General features: G+C 44.3%; 1 protein-coding gene across 2 annotated transcripts; it reads left to right on the top strand.

The window, feature by feature from the left end:
* The first annotated feature begins 1,899 nt into the window (after positions 1–1,899).
* Positions 1,900–5,245, top strand: LOC132406613 (interleukin-17C-like). Of its 2 annotated transcripts, none has more exons than XM_059992423.1 (3): positions 1,900–2,104; positions 3,383–3,660; positions 3,919–5,245. In XM_059992423.1, exons 1-3 carry the CDS (start codon positions 2,054–2,056, stop codon positions 4,157–4,159), a joined length of 570 nt encoding a protein of 189 aa, XP_059848406.1. In that variant the 5' UTR covers positions 1,900–2,053; the 3' UTR covers positions 4,160–5,245. The 2 variants fall into 2 exon arrangements, with proteins under 2 accessions (XP_059848406.1, XP_059848407.1); XM_059992424.1 differs by lacking the exon at positions 1,900–2,104 and adding an exon at positions 3,142–3,292.
* The last annotated feature ends 14,430 nt before the right edge of the window (positions 5,246–19,675 follow it).

Genomic DNA, 19,675 nt, shown 5'->3' on the forward strand with positions numbered 1-19,675 from the left:
AATTTGGAGAAACAAGAAATTACTTTTTGTTGAATATAATGCATTTAATTGCATAAGTGTTGATGCTTTACCATAATTCAACTAAGTCAAAACTGTTAGATTTTCATTTGCACTCAGTGTCTGAGGCTTCTCACTTATGTGTCCAACAACAATCAGCCAGCGTTGATGGATTCCAGTTGCCCTGATACCATTTCTCCACAACCAAAATGTCCTGGTGAAACCTTTCACCGAGCTTGTCACTGACAACACTAAGACTTGCGGAGAAGAAGTCTGAATGGAAATGCAGAAAATGAATCTTTAGTGACATGTTGCACTTCATGGATTTGTGTATTGAAGGGTGGACATTTCCGATTGGTGTTGATGGGTGGACGTTGCTGATTGATATTGAAGGGTGGACATTGTCTTTGTGTGACACTGAAGATTCAATAAAAGATGCCATTGTTGTGGGTCGTGCGGGCAAACCAAAGCCCACCCAGGCATTCTCTGAACAAGATAGAAAACTATTCAGCTTACATTGAGGGCAACATTTTAATTGACTTGAATTATGAATTTAAATAATATAGGTGATTGTTTAAAAGAAAGTGCATGATAGGGAAATTTCATTGTGATTGTTATGATCAGCAGCCCAAAATCAATAAGATACACTCAAAAGTACTCAGAATGCTGAAACTTTGTTGGCCAGTGTTCTGCCTGATTTATACTAGAATTAACACAATTAGATTTTTAAAAATCCAAGTTAGTGCAAAGTGGTCATAGTGTTGCTGAACGTAGAGATTAGGATTGTGCTGGCTGGTTCAAGAAGTGAACGATGAAAGATTTGTAACAATGTCACCATTTACAGTCAAAACAATTCTCTCCCCCTACAGATGCTGCTTAACCTGCTGTGTGATTTCAGCTTCCACTGTCTGGAGTCTCTTCTGTCTGTATTTGACAGGTTGTTTATTGGGAATGTTTGTTATCCCCTTGAGCACAGATTAAACATACTAGATGTATATACAGCATATTGAAAAATAGTTGCTGAAATGTAAAGACAAATTCCTAGGGTCTTGACATATCCCTGGTTCCTGATGGACTTCACCTCAGAATGTCAAAAAGAATGGACTGGTCAGATAGTCAATGAGATAGTCTTCTTCATACTCTTACCTCTCCCACTAACCCCCCCCCTCACCTGCTCTCACCCACCACCTGTCACCTTCCCCTCCCCTTCACCTCCCCAGAACCCCCTCACCTTCCCCTCCCCTCCACCCCAGACCCCCCTCACCTTCCCCTCCCCTCCACACCCTAGACCCCGTCACCTTCCCCTCCCCTCCACCACCAGAACCCCCCTCACCTTCCCCTCCCCTCCACCCCAGACCCCCCTCACCTTCCCCTCCCCTCCACACCCTAGACCCCGTCACCTTCCCCTCCCCTCCACCACCAGAACCCCCCTCACCTTCCCCTCCCCTCCACCCCAGACCCCCCTCACCTTCCCCTCCCCTCCACCCCAACCCCCTCACCTTCCCCTCCCCTCCACACCCTAGACCCCCCTCACCTACTCTCACCCACCACCTTGTACTCCTTCCCCTCTCCTCACCCCCTTATTCTGGATTCTTCCCCTTTCCTTTCCGCTCCTGATGAAGGGTCTCGGCTGTTCCTTCCCCTCCCGAGATGCTGCCTGATCTGCGGAGTCCCTCCAGTATTTTGTGTGTGTTGCTGTGGGTTTCCGGCATCTGCAGATTTTCTCGTGTTTGTGATACTGCAGATAGTCAGACAAACTCAGGCTGAGATGTTTTACCGCGGCAGTACCATGGCTGTCCCGCCCAGATCAAGTGCCCTGTGTTCGCCCGGGACAGCCTGCTGCTATACAACTGTTGTCACTGGGTAGGACGGCGGCTCCCCGCCCCCTCGGGAACGCACCTGTGACGGGTCAGGAATCCCTCGCTCTCTCCTCAGTTCTGGGTTTTTCGGGCGGTCCAACAACGCGGAAGCAGCGAGGATTTTTCTCCTCGGGATTTCCAGGCTCTCCGGCTATAAAACGCGATGCGCGGCGAAGCTGGGGAGATCGGATCGGCGGATGCAGCGAGGAGAGCGGCTCGGAAACCAGGGGGCGATGTGGGCCGTGCAGGTGAGAGAGGTCCCCGGGGTCCGCAAGCCAGAAGAGGCGGCACTCAGCCAGAATACGAGGATGCAGGGGGAGGAGAGAGGGAAAAAGGACGGAGAGGGTAGAGGGGTGCAGGGGAGGGGGAAAGAGGAGTGGAGGTGTGAAAGTGAGGGGATAAGAGATAGTGGAAATCGGGGGTACGGAGGGAATGGAGGGAGCAGGGATGGAGGTGGAAGAGAAACGGAGGATGGAGGGGAAAGGATGAAGAGCGAGCTGGAATGGAAGAGTGTCAGGGCGTCGGGGAAGCAGAGTGTGCAGGTGTGAAGAAACAGGGAGAGAGGGTGGATGGAAGTGGGAAAAGGGATTAAGGAGTGGAGGAGACGGGGAGAGGAGGTGCAGGGTGATGGCGAGGAACGAGGCAAGGAAAACAGCCGGATAGAGTGAACGGGGATGGAGAGTGGAGAGAGAGAGAGAGAGAGAGAGTGGAGGGGAGAATGAGAGTCAGGGTGGGGAAGGGGTAGGAGAGAGGGGGAGAGGGAGAGGGAGGGATATTTCCTGCGGGATGAGCTTTGGCCGAGGTCAAAGGCAACTGGACGTCGATTCGCCGATGTTCAGGGACGGCAGGGTGCGGACTGGCCGGAGTTCAGGGTCAGCGGGACGGGGATTGGCCGGAGTTCAGGGTCAGCGGGACGGGGATTGGCCGGAGTTCAGGGCCAGTAGGATGAGCAGTGGCAGAGTTCAATTGCAGCCTGACGGGGATTGGCCGGAGTTCAGGGTCAGCGGGACGGGGATTGGCCGGAGTTCAGGGTCAGCGGGACGGGGATTGGCCGGAGATCAGGGTCAGCGGGACGGGGATTGGCCGGAGTTCAGGATCAGCGGAACGAGGATTGGCCGGAGTTCAGGGTCAGCGGGACGGGGATTGGCCGGAGTTCAGGGCCAGTAGGATGAGCAGTGGCAGAGTTCAATTGCAGCCTGACGGGGATTGGCCGGAGTTCAGGATCAGCGGGACGGGGATTGGCCGGAGTTCAGGGTCAGCGGGACGGGGATTGGCCGGAGTTCAGGGTCAGCGGGACGGGGATTGGCCGAGCTCAGGGTCAGCGGGACGGGGATTAGCCGAAGTTCAGGGGCAGCAGGATGAGTAGTGGCCGAGTTTAAGGGCAGTTGGAAGCTGATTGCCGCAGCTCGGGGACAGCGCAATGCGGATTGCGGCAGGTGAGGGGCAATTGAACGGGGATTACTTGAGGTCAGGTCATCGCTGCAGCCTCCTCATGTCTCCTGTTGCCCTCCCTCCGCCTTCCCCAGCTTCTCATGATCGTATCCATGTGGGTGAGTCTCGGACAGACGGGCCGGCCGAGACGAGAGGGTCGCAATCAGTGTTTCGCCGCTGAGGAGCTGGATGTCCCGGGCAAAGTGTTGCAGAAACTGCTGCGCAGGGCCAACGCGGGACACTTGCTCTCTGTCAACCTAGTGGAACAGCTGGAGCGGCAGCAGGTGCGGCAGGGACATTGCCCCAAGATGGGGCACCAGTCAATTCACAACCCCAAAATCAGACACCGCTCCATCTCCCCCTGGGAGTACAGGTACGGGCTCTGAGTGTCACCGTGGGTGCGGACATGGGGACTGGTGTTGGGGGGAACGGACTGGGATAGGGGGTGGCACTGGGCAAGAGTCAGTGGTGGGGCTGAAGGAGGATCGGACGGTGTGAGAGATGAAGGGGATGCGATCGGCTGGAATTGCCGCTGCGTATTGGATACGGGTTGGGACGGTTGCGGCTCCGGTGGGCTGTGTCACGGGAGCTCTCGGCCCACTCATTGATATCCGCCCGTTTTCAATTCCAGAATTGACTACGACGAGAACCGCTACCCCTCGAAGCTGGCCTTCGCTCGCTGCCTATGTGACGGCTGCATCGACGCCGAGAGCGGCGAGGAGACGCTGGCTCTGAACTCGGTGCCCCTCAAACAGAGCATGTTGGTTCTGCAGAGGCAAGCGTGCGCGGGGCGAGACGATCGCTACAGCTTGGAGCTGAAGTACATTCAAGTGCCGGTGGGCTGCACCTGCGTCCTGCCCCGGAGCCACTAGCCCCGTCCGGCGGCTTACTCGGCCGGCTTCTTCAGGGGCCTGACAGCGCCGGCCGGCCGGCCGCAGTTTCTGCTCGACGGGTCCCGGGTCCACCGCGCAGAGCAACCACCTCCCAAGTCAGTCCCCGGCCGCTCGACCCACCGTGGCTGTGCTGTACACCAAGCCTTATCCGGGATGTTGGCTGGATTGTGTGGGGCGAGTTTGTACAGGGGGAGTGGCGTGGCTGCGGTTGTTCTGCATGACGGCACCGTCCTGTGCTGAATACCTGTGTATTGGCATCCTGTAGTCATTGTGTGACTGCGCGTTATCTCACGTGTTTATTACCGAGTTTTATTCGCGTTAACTTACTCCACCTTCTCTCTGTAACCGGGCAAAACGTTTGTGTCCCAACGGACAATTTATATTTATGATCATAGTGTCGTCACACAGACCCTCGGCCCGTCGAGGCGCTGCTGTCGTCTCGTTTGATTCGCGTCCTGTCCGCGGCCGCGGTCCGAGGACTTCCTGTGTCTGTCTGTGACTTTATTCCCGTTGTTATACTTTACATTAAAGTATTGAGCCGAGATTAGTCTCGGGGCTTAATCCGTGAGGGTGGCGGTATTACTGACTGTGACCAATATCAGATATTGGGATATTCCATCCATGGCCCTGGAATTCAGGGTGTTTCCAGACAGGGATGTAGCCGGTGCTGCAGAAATGTGGCCGTTCTGTCTCCCTGTGACACGTTCCCGGCGAGGAGGAGGTGGACCTTGCTTTAGAGCGGGGGATCCCTACCCACCGCCACGACCCCTGGTGCCTCTCTCCCCTTAGCAGGGACATGGAGAGGGGCAGGAGTAACAGGGTGAATCGCGGCTTGGGGATATCCAATGCCGAACAGGGAACATCGCAGCCGTGGGGTCCAATTCCAGACCAGCGAATTACTTTGTGTGGGGGGAATTCCTGCCTCCCTAACGTATTTTTATATATTTAACGAGATAATTAAGATTTATTTATATAAGTTATATATTCAGATTCTATTTATAGATATATAAAGGTCGCCTAACAGGATTTTAATAAAAATATTGACAAAGTCCCGCATAATTGACTGCTCAGAAAGGTTGAATTGCACGGAGTCCGGGGCGAGCTAACAAACTGTCCTGAATTTCTCGGTGATCGGAGGCAGAAATTTGTGGTAGAAGGTTGTTCGAACTTCACTAAGCACTGGGTAGACCGCAGACGGGCACCACACCGCAAGGACGGTGTAGTTCCGTTCGGGAGGGTGCAGAAGACATGCTGGAGGACGTTCATAATACGGAGCGATTGGACAGGCTGGACTTGTTTACCCTGGAGTTAAGGAGGCTGAGTTGGGTGAGGGGTTGTGTTTAAGCGAAGAGGCACAGTTAGGGTAAACCGTCAGCATCCTTTTCCCGTGGGGGGCGCAAAAAAAAACAGCTTTGATGTGGGTTTGCCAGTGACACTTGTGAAATTTGTTGTTTTGGGGCAATTGTACATTGCAATATATAATAATAAAAGCTATAAATGACAATAAGAAAATATATTTAAAATCCATTAAGTAAGTCCTGCAAAAAGAGAGAAAGATAGTGAGGTAATGTCAATGTGTTGTTCATTGTCCACTCAGACTCTGGTGGTGGAAGGGAGAAGCTGTTCCTGAAACGTTAAATGTGGGTCTTCAGGCTCCTGTACCTCTTGGCTGATGGTAGGAATGAGGAATGGTCTGTCCTGGGACATCTTTAAGGATCCATAGACATCCTTAATGATGGATGCCGTTTTGTTTTGAGCGATCGCCTTTTGAAGGTGCCCTCGATTCTGGGGAGGCTGGTGCCCATGATGGAGCTGACGGAGTTTACAACTTTCTGCATGTTGTTTCCGATCCTGTCCATACCAGACAGTGATGCAACCAGTTAGAACGCTCTCCACGGGTCACCTGCAATTTAAGATGAGAGCGCGGGGGTTTCGATGGATTTGGGTGACACGAGGGGGCGCTTGATATCGGGAACTCACTGCCAGGGAAGGCGTTGGACTCTGATACAGTCACTGCCTTAAAGAAGCTTTTGGACAGCCAGGTAACCAGGCCTGGCATTAGTGTACATAAGCACAGCTAGCATGGATATTTTGGGCCGAAGCCTCCCATTTTGTACTGTACGACTGTGACTGTAATGTAGAACAACGTGCGTGACTTTAGTTCGGTTACAGGCGAATGTGAACGGAATTCTTCCCGAGAGGACGAAAAGCAACTAACTGCAGATACTGAAGTTCTGAAATAAAGCAGGAAGTGCTGGAAATTCTCAGCGGGTCAGGCCTCTGCAGAAATATTCAGCGGAATATTTCTTTCTCGTGCACTGACGCAATATGTTTGCTCAGATTCTGAATGTAATTTGTTATAACTTTCTGCCTTTTTGTTACATGAAAATAAAGTTGAGGTCTAATTTTAATCTCCTGATCTTGTTGCTGGTGTCGGTTCCACCTACAGAAACGTAGAACAGTACAGCACATTGCGCACGTGTTCATGTCCCTTACCAAACGGCTCTTAAAAGTTCCTAACGTTCTGACTACTATCACCCCACACAACACATTCCAGGCACCCGTGTAAAAAAAAATGCCCCTCACATCTCCTTTGAAATTACCCCCTCTCACCGTAACTATTAGGTATTTCAGCTCTGGGGGATAAAAGAGACTGACTGTCCAGTCATGCCAACATTGAAACATACCGGAGTGATTGATAAGTTCGTGGCCCAAGGTAAGAGAAGTCAATTTTAGAAAACCGAGCTCATTCATTTTTCTACATAGTCCCCTCTTACATTTACATACATAGTCCAGCGGTCGTGGAGCTTACTGATCTTGGACCTGGACCTGATACGTTTGTGGCCTAAAGTAGAAGGAGATGAGTTATACAGCTCTCGTTACATGCACATGCAGGTCAATTCTTCGAGTGATTATGCAGAAAGTTTGAAGTTAATAACTCATCTCCTTCTACCTCAGGCCAAGAACTTATCAATCACCCCTGATCAGTTATTAACTGATGTTATTAACTTCAAACTTTCTGCATAATCACTCAAAGAGTTGAACTTCAGGCCTAATCAAGTCCAGAAGATTAATTGTTTAATACTGTGCCATAAACTACGCTTCCTTAGTTTGATCGATTCTTTGTCTTTGGAATTTTGTAGTCTAACGGTTTTGTACGTTTTTCTTTTGAACAATTCTCTCCTCTATTCTCGTATACTCTCATAATTAGTTTCTGTTCTTATCGTATTTTTTCAACACGTTGAGTTAACTTTTTACAACATGATATTTTCAACTCTTTTTTAAGCTCTTTTGAATATTATTTAGTCTGTCCACTCCAGAAGTTTAACCGTTTATTTCTGCTTCATATAACCTTGGTCCCTCTGTTCGGCTGATCAATTCGTTGCAATTTTACAGTTCATTTGTTTATTACAATTTGTTTGAAAAATTCTGTTTTTCTTCCAATATGTTTTCATAAATAATCCTTCTTTTTCTTCTCGTATTTTTATTTTTTCTGTTTAGAAAATTAATAGACTTAAGTAAAATTTTTTCTTAGAAATGTTTCTTTGCAAACACTATATTTTGGATGTTTAAAGTTCTTTTGAAGTTTATGTAGTCTAGGTTGGAACTCATTCTGCACTAATCTTTCCAGTACGATGTTGGGGGGTGGGATTTATCAGTAGATTAGCCTTTCTCGTCTCTTGGGCGATTTTTTTTTTGGGGGGGAGGGCGGGACTGGGCTGTTTTTTTTTCTCTTTTTCCTTTTTATCAGCTGTTTGGTTATCCTCGCCTCATCGATTGCATACTTAAGTATTTTGAATTTTAAGATTTGGATTCTTTGTATATTCCAGTGGTTTATATGCTTAACCTCTGTTTTAAACATATTTAAATGGTACACAATATTAATTTCCTTAGTTTAAATGTGAAAGGTTTAAACCACCCTGTGAAACGCAATAAGGTTTTTACCTACATTATGAAATTGAAAGCCTCAAGTACCCATGTAAAAAAAAAAATTGCCCTTCACATCTCCTTTGAAATTACTCCCTCACCTTAAACATTAGGTATTTCAGCCTTTGGGGGCAAAAATATACTGTCTGATCAGTCTGTCTCTTATAAACCTCCATCAGATCTCCCCTCAGACTCCGCCCCTCCAGATAAAACTGCCCAAGTTTGTCCAGCCTCACGGTGGGGATAGTAACAACATTTAAAAGACCTGAGGTATTAGATATTCAACCCTAAAATAAATATACCATGACGCTTCGCGGGCGGGGTGGGGGTGCCGTCGAAAGAACGCCCCTGCCGTTCTAATGATCAGCCCTGTTTATTATGCTTGTGTTAAATGCTTTTTTGGAATGGGAAATTCCAGTTCATTTATTGTTACACTGGGTTTGGCTGCAAGTTACACTGTCCGTGTTCCTGCCTGGTTGGAGATGGTCCAGCTGGCTACGGTCATTGCAAGGAGCCGGGAGAGGTGCTCGGCCGATGTGGTATATCGGGTGCGGTTGCCTCCGGGGAAGGCAGGCGTGCTGCACCGTGTCTGCCCTTGTTCACCACTAACCCCATGAGGCTGAAGGAAGGAAGTTGCTCTCTTGCCTTGCCTCTTGCCTCGCACAAATAGGGCCTCCCCTGGAGAGGACTCCACCCCACCCCAGACGGCAGCACCTAGCGTGGCTGAGAACGGCTGACCCCTCAGGTGGGGGCAGAGTGACGCTCCGGGGGGGGGGGCGCGCTTGACAGCCCACCCCTGTATTTCTAATGACCAGCACTGATTATTGTTCTTGTGTTAAAATTCTTTTGAGAAATTATGTGGGAATTTATTGCCTTTATCAACCGTGGGACTGAGTTTAAGAGCCGAGAGGTAATGTTGCAGCTCTATAGGACCCTGGTCTGACCCCACCTGGAGTACTGTACTCAGTTCTGGTCACCTCACTACAGGAAGGATGTGGAAACCATAGAAAGGGTGCCGAGGAGATTTACAAGGATGTTGACTGGATTGGGGAGCATGACTTTTGAGAATAGGTTGAGTGGACTTGGCCTTTTCTCCTTGGAGCGACGGAGGATGAGAGGTGACCTGATAGAGGTGTATAAGATGATGAGAGGCATTGATTGTGTGGGTAGTCAGAGCCTTTTTCCCAGGGCTGAAATGCCTAGCACGAGAGGGCACAGGTTTAAGGTGCTTGGAAGTAGATACAGAGGAGATGTCAGGGGTAAGTTTTTTTACACAGAGAGTGGTGAGTGTGTGGAATGGGCTGCTGGCGGCGGTGGTGGAGGCGGAAACGATAGGATCTTTTCAGAGGCTCCTGGATAGGTACATGGAATTTAGAAAAATAGAGGACTATGGGTAACCCTGGGTAATTTCTAAAGTAAGTACATGTTCAGCGCAGTATTGTGGGCCAAAGGGCTTGTATTGTGCTGTAGGCTTTCTATGTTTCTATGTTACTTTTTAGCTTGGGTTATACAATTATTCGCGTGTGTATTTGTAGGTCACATTACTGTAACTGGGGAGTGTGATGGTCACTTCCCCCATCTGCATGAGAGACCGGCTGGGATCAATCTCCGGGTCATGGTGCCCGGTCTGTTTCGTGTTTACAACAATAAAACGGTTGTTGAGTTTAACGTGCTTCCTCATCTGTCATTATATACCAAATGCTCGTCACAATACTGTCTGCCCACTCTGTCTCTCATAATCTTATACAGCTGTAGCGTGCTGTAAGGTTTCACTGCTAAGGTAATGGTTTCTGTGTAGCAGCAATGTTTGGCTTATGACTAGAGATGTTGGAGGCTGTGGACTGTGCGCTGTCCAATGAACGGGATGTTCTTCTCTCTGGTGGGATTTCGCGGTCTTTTGTCGGCGAGAGATAAAGGGAAAAGACGCAAACGGAAAGAGTTGGTGGACTAGTGGATGGAGTGGACTCGGGGTGCGGGTCCGAAGGTCAGCGACGATCGCAGAATGTCGATGGGGAAAGAATGGACGAATCTGTGAGCTCCAACGTGCGCATGAGACAATTTCATTAAAATTGGATTTTTATTTTCTTTACTAGCCCTATAGTCAGATTAAGATTTATAAAATTCAATTGTTTAATTGCATATGGTGTGTTGTCTGATACTTTGCGGTGCAGATTTCTAACCGGGCAACGCATCGCACAGGCTCTACGCAAACAAGACTTGTCAGTTTGGTGGCCCCGAGGCCACCTTCCCCCAGACAAGCGCACGCTGGCCGAAGCGGGGGGGTACACACCTCTCTCAGATTCCACCCCTTCAGATAAAACAACCCAAGTTTTTACAGCCTCTCGATGGGGACAGAACAACATTTAAATGACCTTGAGATAGGAAAGGTTTGAAGGAATTTTGGCAAATGCCACTCGTGTTGGCCGGCATGAATGAGTAGGGCCAATTAGCTTGCTTCGTGCTGCATGACTTTGTTTATGTGTATGTATTGTGTTTTTGAAAATAAACTTACTTCGAACTCGGAACTCCCTGCATCCGCAGTCCAACGTGTCTCCATAGTCGCACCGCCCCTGACCACAGCCGCAAATGAAAACCACTCACTGCAGTCATCTACATCAAAACTATACATGAACATTTGAGGAGCAATGCACAGAAACACAGAGTGTGAAAATAAAAACGATACCGAGGATATGAAAAAGAAAACCGAGAACACGGGTTGTAAAGAGTTATTGAAAGTGAGTCGCGTCCGTGCGGCTATCCACGCCGATTCCAGAGCCTGACCTTTGACTGTTGCTGAACGTGGTGCGGGTGATGAGGCTCCTGATGGCCCGGATATTTGTCATTGGGAGATCCAGCACGGCAACAGGCCCAGTTACCTGCATGTGACCGATTAGCCTACTATCCCGTCCGTCTTTGGAATGTCGGAGGAAACCGGAGCATCCGGAAGAAACCCACTCGGTCAGGAGGAGAGCGTACAGATAATGGCGGAATTGTACACCAGTCGCTGGAGCTTCGCCCATTCTCCTCAAAGGTGGAAGGGAGGGGTTTGCCTGTGATGTGCTGCGATAGAGACATGCAGCTCCAAGCCAGCTCTTTCACCCCACTCGTTCATGCCAACCAACATTCCTCCAAACCTTTCCTATCTAAATATCTTTAAAATGTTGTTACTATCCCCATGGAGAGGCTGGACAAACTTGGGCAGTCTTATCTGGAGGGGCGCAGTCTGAGGGGAGATCTCATGGAGGTGTATAAGATTATAAGAGACAAAATCGGAGCAAGACGGCTGCAGGTGAACGGTTAAGGATTTCCGGAGCGAAGGTAGTTTTACTACTCAGGGTAAAAGAGAAGCAAGAATGCGCAGGCGCGTGACGTCAGCCAGTAGAGCGGGAAAAGTTTAAAAAGAAGCTCGACATATCCAGTGACAGATGGAGTTCAGCCCAGATAAGTGTAAGGTGGTTCATTTTGGTAGGTCAAATATGATGGCAGAATATAGCATTAATGGTAAGACTCTTGGTAGTGTGGAGGATCTGAGGGATCTTGGATGGGGTCCGATTCCATAGGACACTCAAAGCAGCTGCGCAGGTTGACTTTGTGGTTAAGAAAGCATACGTATTGGCCTTCATTAATTGTGGAAATGAATTTAGGAGCCGAGAGGTAATGTTGCAGCTATGTAGGACCCTAGTCAGACCCCACTAGGAGTACTGTGCTCAGTTCTGGTCGCCTCACTACAAGAAGGATGTGGAAACCATCGAAAGGGTGCAGAGATTTACAAGGATGTTGCCTGGATTGGGGAACATGCCTTATGAGAATAGGTTGAGTGAACTTGGCCTTTTCTCCTTGGAGCGACGGAGGATGAGAGGTGACCTGACAGAGGTGTATAAGATAATGAGAGGCATTGATCGTGTGGATAGTCAGAGGCTTTTTCCCAGGGCTGAAATGGTTGCCACAAGAGGACATAGGTTTAAGGTGCTGGGGAGTAGATACAGAGGAGATGTCGGGGTAAGTTTTTTTACGCAGAGAGTGGTGAATGTGTGGAATGGGCTGCTGGTAACGGTGGTGGAGGCAGATACGATAGGATCTTTTAAGAGACTCTTGGATAGGTACATGGAGTTTTAAAAAATAGAGGGCTATGGGTAAGCCTAGTAATTTCTTTCTTTCTTTCTTTCTTTTTCAATATTTTTATTGATTATTTGCATAGATGAATACAAATACATTATGATATTATGAAAACAGAAAAAAAGTTGAAATGCCCCATACTTGTATATAGTAAATTAAATGTAATATTGAAAAGGTATATTTTATTCTAATCTAAAACAAAATCAAAACCTCATAACAAGAAAAAAAAGAAAAAGAGAAAAGAAACAACTGTTTGGTTAAAAGAAAAGAAAAGAAAATCCTGAACATAGTCGTATATTCAGCTATATAATAGCCATCATCATTGCTGAATAAGTCGAAGATTGTGAAAGTAGTTCCAAAAAGGTCCTCATAAAGTGAAAAAATCTTGTCTAGGTATAGAAATAGAACACCTAATCTTCTCTAGATTTAAACACGACATAACATCAACCAACCAATGGGCATGAGTAGACGGAGTTGTATCTGTTCACTTAAGCAACAAAACTCTTCTGGCCAAAAGAGAAATAAAAGCCAAAATATGCAAATCATTTGGCTTAAGAGTAAAATAATTTCCTCCAACAATGCCAGACAAGGCAGTCAGAGGATTGGGTGTAAAGTTTACTTTAAAAAACTTCGAAAAAGTTTGAAAGACTTCTTTCCTAAATTTACCAAGCCATGGGCAGGACCAAAACATATGAATTAGAGACCTCCTTGACATTACACCAATTACAGTATGGAGAAAAATCTGAGTAAAAACGAGGAGCTTATCTTTAGTCACATGGGCTCTATGAACCACTTTAAATTGTAAAAGAAAGTGACACACACTTAACGAAGAGGTGTGAACAAGTTTAAAATTTTCATTCCAAGTATGCTCATCAATTGAAATCTGTAAGTCTTGTTCCCAGAGTTTTTTAATTTTATCTAATGGAATGTTTCTCATTGCCAACAACATTCTATAAATATTAGAAACAGATCCATTATGAAAAGGTTTCAGAGTAAAAATTGTATCAATTAGATTCTTATCCGGACATTGAGGAAATATGTGAAATTGAGAACGCAAGAAGTCTCTAATTTGTAAGTATCTAAAAAAGTGAGCTTTACGAAGATTATATTTAATATATGGTTGATCAAATGAGGAAAGACTATCTCCAACAAACAGATCCTGAAAACATTTAATACCTGGTCTATTCTACTCTTTAAAAACTACATCAGTCAAAGAAAGTTTTAAAAAAATTAGAAAAAATGGGACTAGAGAGTGAAAAACCAAATAACCCAAAGAATTTTCTAAATCTTCAGAGAATGTTTAACTACATAATTATCAGTTAAATTACTTAAGAATAGAGGAATTGAAGAACCAAGAAAAGAAATAATAGAAAATTTATTAACAGAATTAACTTCTGTGGCAACCCAGACCACACAGTCTTCAGGATTAATATAATTTAACCAAAATGAAAGATAGCGTATATTGAGTGCCCAATAGTAAAACCTAAAATTGGGTAGGGCTAATCCCCCATTTTTTTCTAGTTTTCTGAAGATGAACTTTCTTTAATTGGGGGGTTTTATTCTTCCATAAATAAGAAGATATAATCCAATCTATTGAGTCAAAAATTAAGAATAAAAACAGGCAGGGCTTGAAATAAATATAAAAATTTAGGCAACATATTGGTGAGACCAGTTTGATAGTACCTTCTTAACATTCTCCAAAAGAGTGATAAAGTTTTCTTTAAAAATAAATTTATACTTCCTAGTAATTGTTATACCCAAATAAGTAAATTGATTTCTTACAATTGTTATGAGTGCTGAACAGACCTGATGAAAATGGGGTCCAGAATTAACCCCCCCCCCCCGGAACTATGCTGCTAATGAGAGACAGAGATGAAGAACAGAGGTAGAGACATCTGCTACAGATAAGAGAGAGAGAGAGACAGTTGATTTATGTATTTTGGCTCTTCACTGATTATTTACCTTTCGCTGCAAGGACATTACTTTGCTTGTTAACATTCCTGAGGAGACAGCAGGAGTGGCCTAGTTTGATGGACATAGACATGTGGAGTTGATGGATGGCTGATACCCCGTTCATGGGGATAAAAGACAGGTCTGGGGAGACACCCCTCAGACACATCAGTGGACACTGACTGAGTGTTGTGCACCCACAGGAAGGTGGGGGCTTCGAGGACCGAATCGGGAGATCGGTCACAAAGCTCACAGTGTGACGGCAGGGCCAGTGGGGACTTGTGTGTGTGTCCACTCATGCCAGAGTGACGAGTCCACCACGGAAGAACGGTCTAGCTGAGAACAGAGGGGTCAAAACTGAATGACAACAACGGTACAACAGAATAAGAAAACAACAGAAGGTTTGCTGGCTGCAGCTGCTCAATCTCTTGCTCGCTGTCTCTCTCCCTCCAACAATTAAAACACAACAACAACTACCTCAGCACAAACTGAACTGAACTTTATATTCTTCTATGACAATTCATTTACCCCTAGACATTGATAGAGTTTGTTTCTTATTATTGATTATTATTTCTACACTTCTATGTTTATTATTGCTAACCTGTTTTATATGTATATTTGCATTTCTGATACTGTATTGTTTAGTTTACTAATAAACACCTTTAGTTACGGTACCACCAGACTCCAACGTATCAGTCGTTTTCTGCTGGTCTGTTAACCCAGTTACGGGGTACGTAACACATTGGGGCCTCATTTCCAGGATTTGATTACCAAATTGGGAGGCCAGTGAATCGGGGTGGAATTCCCTTAATCTGTTCTGGTTGTGTGAGATACCAGAGTGGCAGACAGCAGAAATGGATGTTGATGAGTTTCTGTTAAGTCCGGACCCTGTGGGTTTACAGAAGGCTAAAAAGTCTGAGTTGTGGGAAATGGTGGAGACCTTGGAACTCAAGGAGGTTAAGAAAGGGATGACGAAGGCTGAGATACAATGTAAAATAGCTGAACATGATGTCGCGAGGCAGATATTCAAGCCGGAGGTGTTAGAACACTTTCCTATCGGGAAAGGGGACGTCCAGTTATGTCTAGAAGAGATGCGGCTGGAGGGAATTACATTGGAGGCGGAGGAGGCAGAAAAACAGCGACAGTTTGAGAGGGAGAAATAGCAATGTGTGGATAGTGGGCCAGACAGTGGGGAGAAGTTTAATGTTAGTCAGGAGATTAGGTTGGTACCTCCGTTCGAGGAGACAGACATTGATCAGTAATTCTTGCATTTTGAAAAAGTGGCCATGAACCAGAAGTGGCCCAGAGATAAGTGGGTGGTGTTGTTACAAAGTGTGTTAAAGGGAAGGCTCATCGAGCATATGCGGCGTTGTCTGCGGAGCTTGCAGAGGATTATGAGGAAGCTAATCAGGCTATCCTTCGGGCCTATGAGCTGGTACCCAAAGCATATAGACAAAAGTTCAGGGACTCAAGGAAACTGTGGAATCAGACGTTCACAGAGTTTGCCTATGACAAGTGTGCGTACTTTGACCGTTGGTGCGCTGCAGAAGGGGTGGAGGAGGATTCCTACCACCTAAGAGAGTTGATTCTGATCGAAGAATTTAAAGGTTGTGTTTTGGATAGTATCCGGACATACCTGAACGAGAAGAAGAATAAGTCCATATCAGAATCTGCCAAGCTAGCAGATGAATACGCCTTAACAACTACCTCAGCACAAACTGAACTGAACTTTATATTCTTCTATGACAATTCATTTACCCCTAGACATTGATAGAGTTTGTTTCTTATTATTGATTATTATTTCTACGCTTCTATGTTTATTATTGCTAACCTGTTTTATATGTATATTGGCTTTTTTTTTGATACTGTATTGTTTAGTTTACTAATAAACACCTTTAGTTACGGTACCACCAGACTCCAACATATCAGTCCTTTTCTGCTGGTCTGTTAACCCAGTTACGGGGTACGTAACACAATTTTAAAAGGAAGATCAGCGTTGAATGATATTAAATTATTCAAAGGAAAAAGTTCATCCTTATGAAGATTAAGTTTATATCCTGAGAACTGACTAAATTCAGAAAGTAAAGAAAGTATTGAGGGTAGAGAGGACTCCACATTAGAGATGTAGAGAAAAAGGTCATCAGCATAAAGCAACAACTTATGAGTGATACCCCGAGATGTCAACAGATTCAAGAAACACGATGGCTAAAGGCTCTAAAGCCAAATCAAGAAGCAAAGGACTCAAAGGACATCCTTGTCTGGTTCCACATTAGAGACTAAATGGTTTAGAACTCTGAGAGTTAGTAAGAACCTGCGCAGTGAGAGATAAATAAAGTTATTTAATCCATTGAATAAAATTGGACCCAAAGTTAAATTTTTCTAATACTTTAAATAAATAATTCCATTCAACCAGGTCAAAAGGTTTCTCAGCATCTAAAGAAATCACACATTCCGAAATTTCTTTAGAGGGAGAGTAAATAACATTCAGTAAGTGACGAATGTTAAAATGAGACTAACGATTTTTAATAAATCGGGTCTGGTCATCAGAGATAATAGAAGGCAGAATGTTTTCCATCCTATGGGCCAAAAGTTTAGATAAAATTTTAGCATCAACATTAAGTAAAGAAATAGGTCTGTAGGAAGAGCAATCAGTTGGATCTTTATTATTTTTAAGAATAAGTGAAATACAGGCATCATAAAAATATTGTGGTAACCTACCTAATTGAAAAGAGTCAGAAAGGACAGAAAGTAAATGAGGATTAAGCAAAGGAGCAAAAGTCTTATAAAACTCTCCAGAAAATCCATCAGAACTCGGAGCCTTCCCCGAATTCAGAGAATGGATAACTCGGGTAATTTCCTCAGAAGAAAGGTTGATCTAACCATTTTTGAATAACCTCAGAAAATGAGGGAACATTTAAACAATCTAGAAAATTATTGCTAGCAAAATTGGCTTCAGGGGAATCGGAGCTACACAGTTTAGAGTAAAACTTCTAAAAAAGTATTGTTTATTTCTAATTGATCAGAAGTTATATCACCACTTGCTTTGGAGATTTCCTTAATTTGACATTTAACTATTAAAGTTTTAAGTTGATTAGCCAAAAGTTTGCTAGTTTTATCACCATGAACATAAAAATGACTTTTATCTTTTAAAAGTTGAGTTTCAATAGGGTGAGTTAAGAGCAGATCATATTTAGTTTTAACTTAAACATGTCTTTTATATAAGACGGGATCCAGATCGGAAGTATATTTTTAATCTAAATGTTTCAGCTGATTGGCTATATCAGTTCACTCCTTATTAGCTTTTTTCTTAATACTTGCTGTATAGGAAATAATTAGCCTCTAATATAAGCCTTGAAAGCATCCCAAATAGTAAGGCTAGAAGTGCCATCTAGCGTATTCTCTTCAAAGAAAAAAGTAACTTGACTCTCTAAAACATTTTAAAAACTCTTCTCCTATAGTAAAATTGGATTAAAATGACAAAATCTGTTTGATTGAGAAACATCAGGAAGATTTAAAGATAAAAAGATGGGTGCATGATCTGAAACAGCAATTTCTTTATATTCACAGGATCAAACGTAATATGGTATCAAATGAGTATTGACAAAAAAAGAATCAATCCTGGAATAGATATGATGAACATGAGAAAAAAAGGAATATTCTCTACTTGTTGGGTGTAAAAAAAACACCAAATATCAATAATGTCACATTTCATTAGAAAAGATTGGATATAGGAGGCAGATCTACTAATATTCAATCGTTTTGAAGATGAACGGTCTTAAACAGGGTCAAAACAGCAACTAAAATCACCTCCCAAGAGTACAAATTTAAGTCTGGTAAAAAAGAAAAAGTACATTCAAAAACGCCGGGATCATCAATATTCGGAGCATAGAGATTGGCAAAACCTATTAGTTTGTTATCTAACTTCCCTGAGACTATAATGAACCGCCTATTGGGGTCAGATATTACATCGTGTTGAACTGTCAATCAAAATCGAAGTACCTCTGGCCTTGGCTTGAAAGGAAGAATAAAAAGCTAGACCATTGCAACGTTTGAACAAAAATCCACAGTCAGATCTGTGAACACGTGTTTCTTGTAAAAAAATACTCGAGGCTTTCAATTTCATAATGTAAGTAAAAACCTTATTGCGTTTCACAGGGTGGTTTAAACCTTCCACATTTACACTAAGAAAATTAATATTCTGTACCATTTAAATATGTTTAAAACAGAGGTTAAACACATAAACCACTGGAATATACAAAGAATCCAAAGTACTTAAGCATGCAATAGATGAGGCGATGATAACCAAACAGCTGATAAAAAGGAAAAAGAGAAAAAAAAAACAGCCCAGTCCCGCCCTCCCCCCCAAAAAAAAATCGCCCAAGAGACGACAAAGGCTAATCTACTGATAAATCCCACCCCCCAACATCGTACTGGCAAAGCTCCAAGAGAAAAAAAGATTAGTGCAGAATGAGTTCCAACCTAGACTACATAACCTTCAAAAGAACCTAAAAAATCCAAAACAAAGTGTTTGCAAAGAAACATTTCTAAGAAAAAAATTACTGAAGTCTATTAATTTTCTAAACAGAAAAAATAAAAATACGAGAAGAAAAAGGATTATTTATGAAAATATATCAAAAGAAAAAAGAATTGTTCAAAAAAAGTAATAAACAAATAAAATGCAATATTGCAACGAATTTGTACTGTTAGAGATAAACAGAGAGGAAGAGGTGGAGAATTTCTTAAATGCATTTATTTTAATACTAGGAGAATTGTAAGAAAGGTGGATGAGCGTAGAACATGGATTGATACCTGGAAATATGATGTTGTAGCTATTAGTGAAACATGATTGCAGGAGGGGTGTGATTGGCAACTAAGTATTCCTGGACTTCTTTGCTTCAGGTGTGATAGAATCAGAGGGACCGGAGGGGGAGGTGTTACGTTGCTTGTCAGAGAAAATATTATAGCGGTGCTCTGGCAGGATAGATTAGAGGGCTCGTCTAGGGAGGCTATTTGGGTGGAATTGAAGAATGGGAAAGGTGTAGTAACACTTATAGGGGTGTATTATAGACCACCTAATGGGGAGTGAGAATTGGAGGAGCAAATTTACAAGGAGATAGCAGATATTTGTAGTAAGCACAGGGTTGTGATTGTGGGAGATTTAAATTTTCCACACATAGACTGGGAAGCCCATACTGTAAAAGGGATGGATGGTTTGGAGTTTGTAAAATGTGTGCAGGATAGTTTTTTGCAGCAATACATAGAGGTACCAACTAGAGAAGGGGCAGTGTTGGATCTTCTGTTAGGGAATGAAATAGGTCAGGTGAAGGAGGTACGTGTTGGGGAGCACTTCGGGTCCAGTGATCACAATGCCATTAGTTTCAATATAATTATGGAGAAGGATATGATGGAACCCAGGGTTGAGATTTTTGATTGGAGAAAGGATAACTGTGAGGAGATGCGAAATGATTTAGAAGCAATGGATTGGGACAAATTATTTTATGG

This window comes from Hypanus sabinus, chromosome 17 (assembly GCF_030144855.1).
Source record: "Hypanus sabinus isolate sHypSab1 chromosome 17, sHypSab1.hap1, whole genome shotgun sequence".
NCBI classification, from domain to species: domain Eukaryota; kingdom Metazoa; phylum Chordata; class Chondrichthyes; order Myliobatiformes; family Dasyatidae; genus Hypanus; species Hypanus sabinus.

What these genes read in the sequence shown, in the direction of transcription:
- LOC132406613 (XM_059992423.1), top strand. Translation starts at nt 2,054, where the DNA reads ATGCAGCGAGGAGAGCGGCTCGGAAACCAGGGGGCGATGTGGGCCGTG. An exon ending in GGGCGATGTGGGCCGTGCAG is followed by an intron (nt 2,105 to 3,382) that starts GTGAGAGAGGTC and finishes CGCCTTCCCCAG; the next exon opens with CTTCTCATGATCGTATCCAT. An exon ending in ATCTCCCCCTGGGAGTACAG is followed by an intron (nt 3,661 to 3,918) that starts GTACGGGCTCTG and finishes TTTCAATTCCAG; the next exon opens with AATTGACTACGACGAGAACC.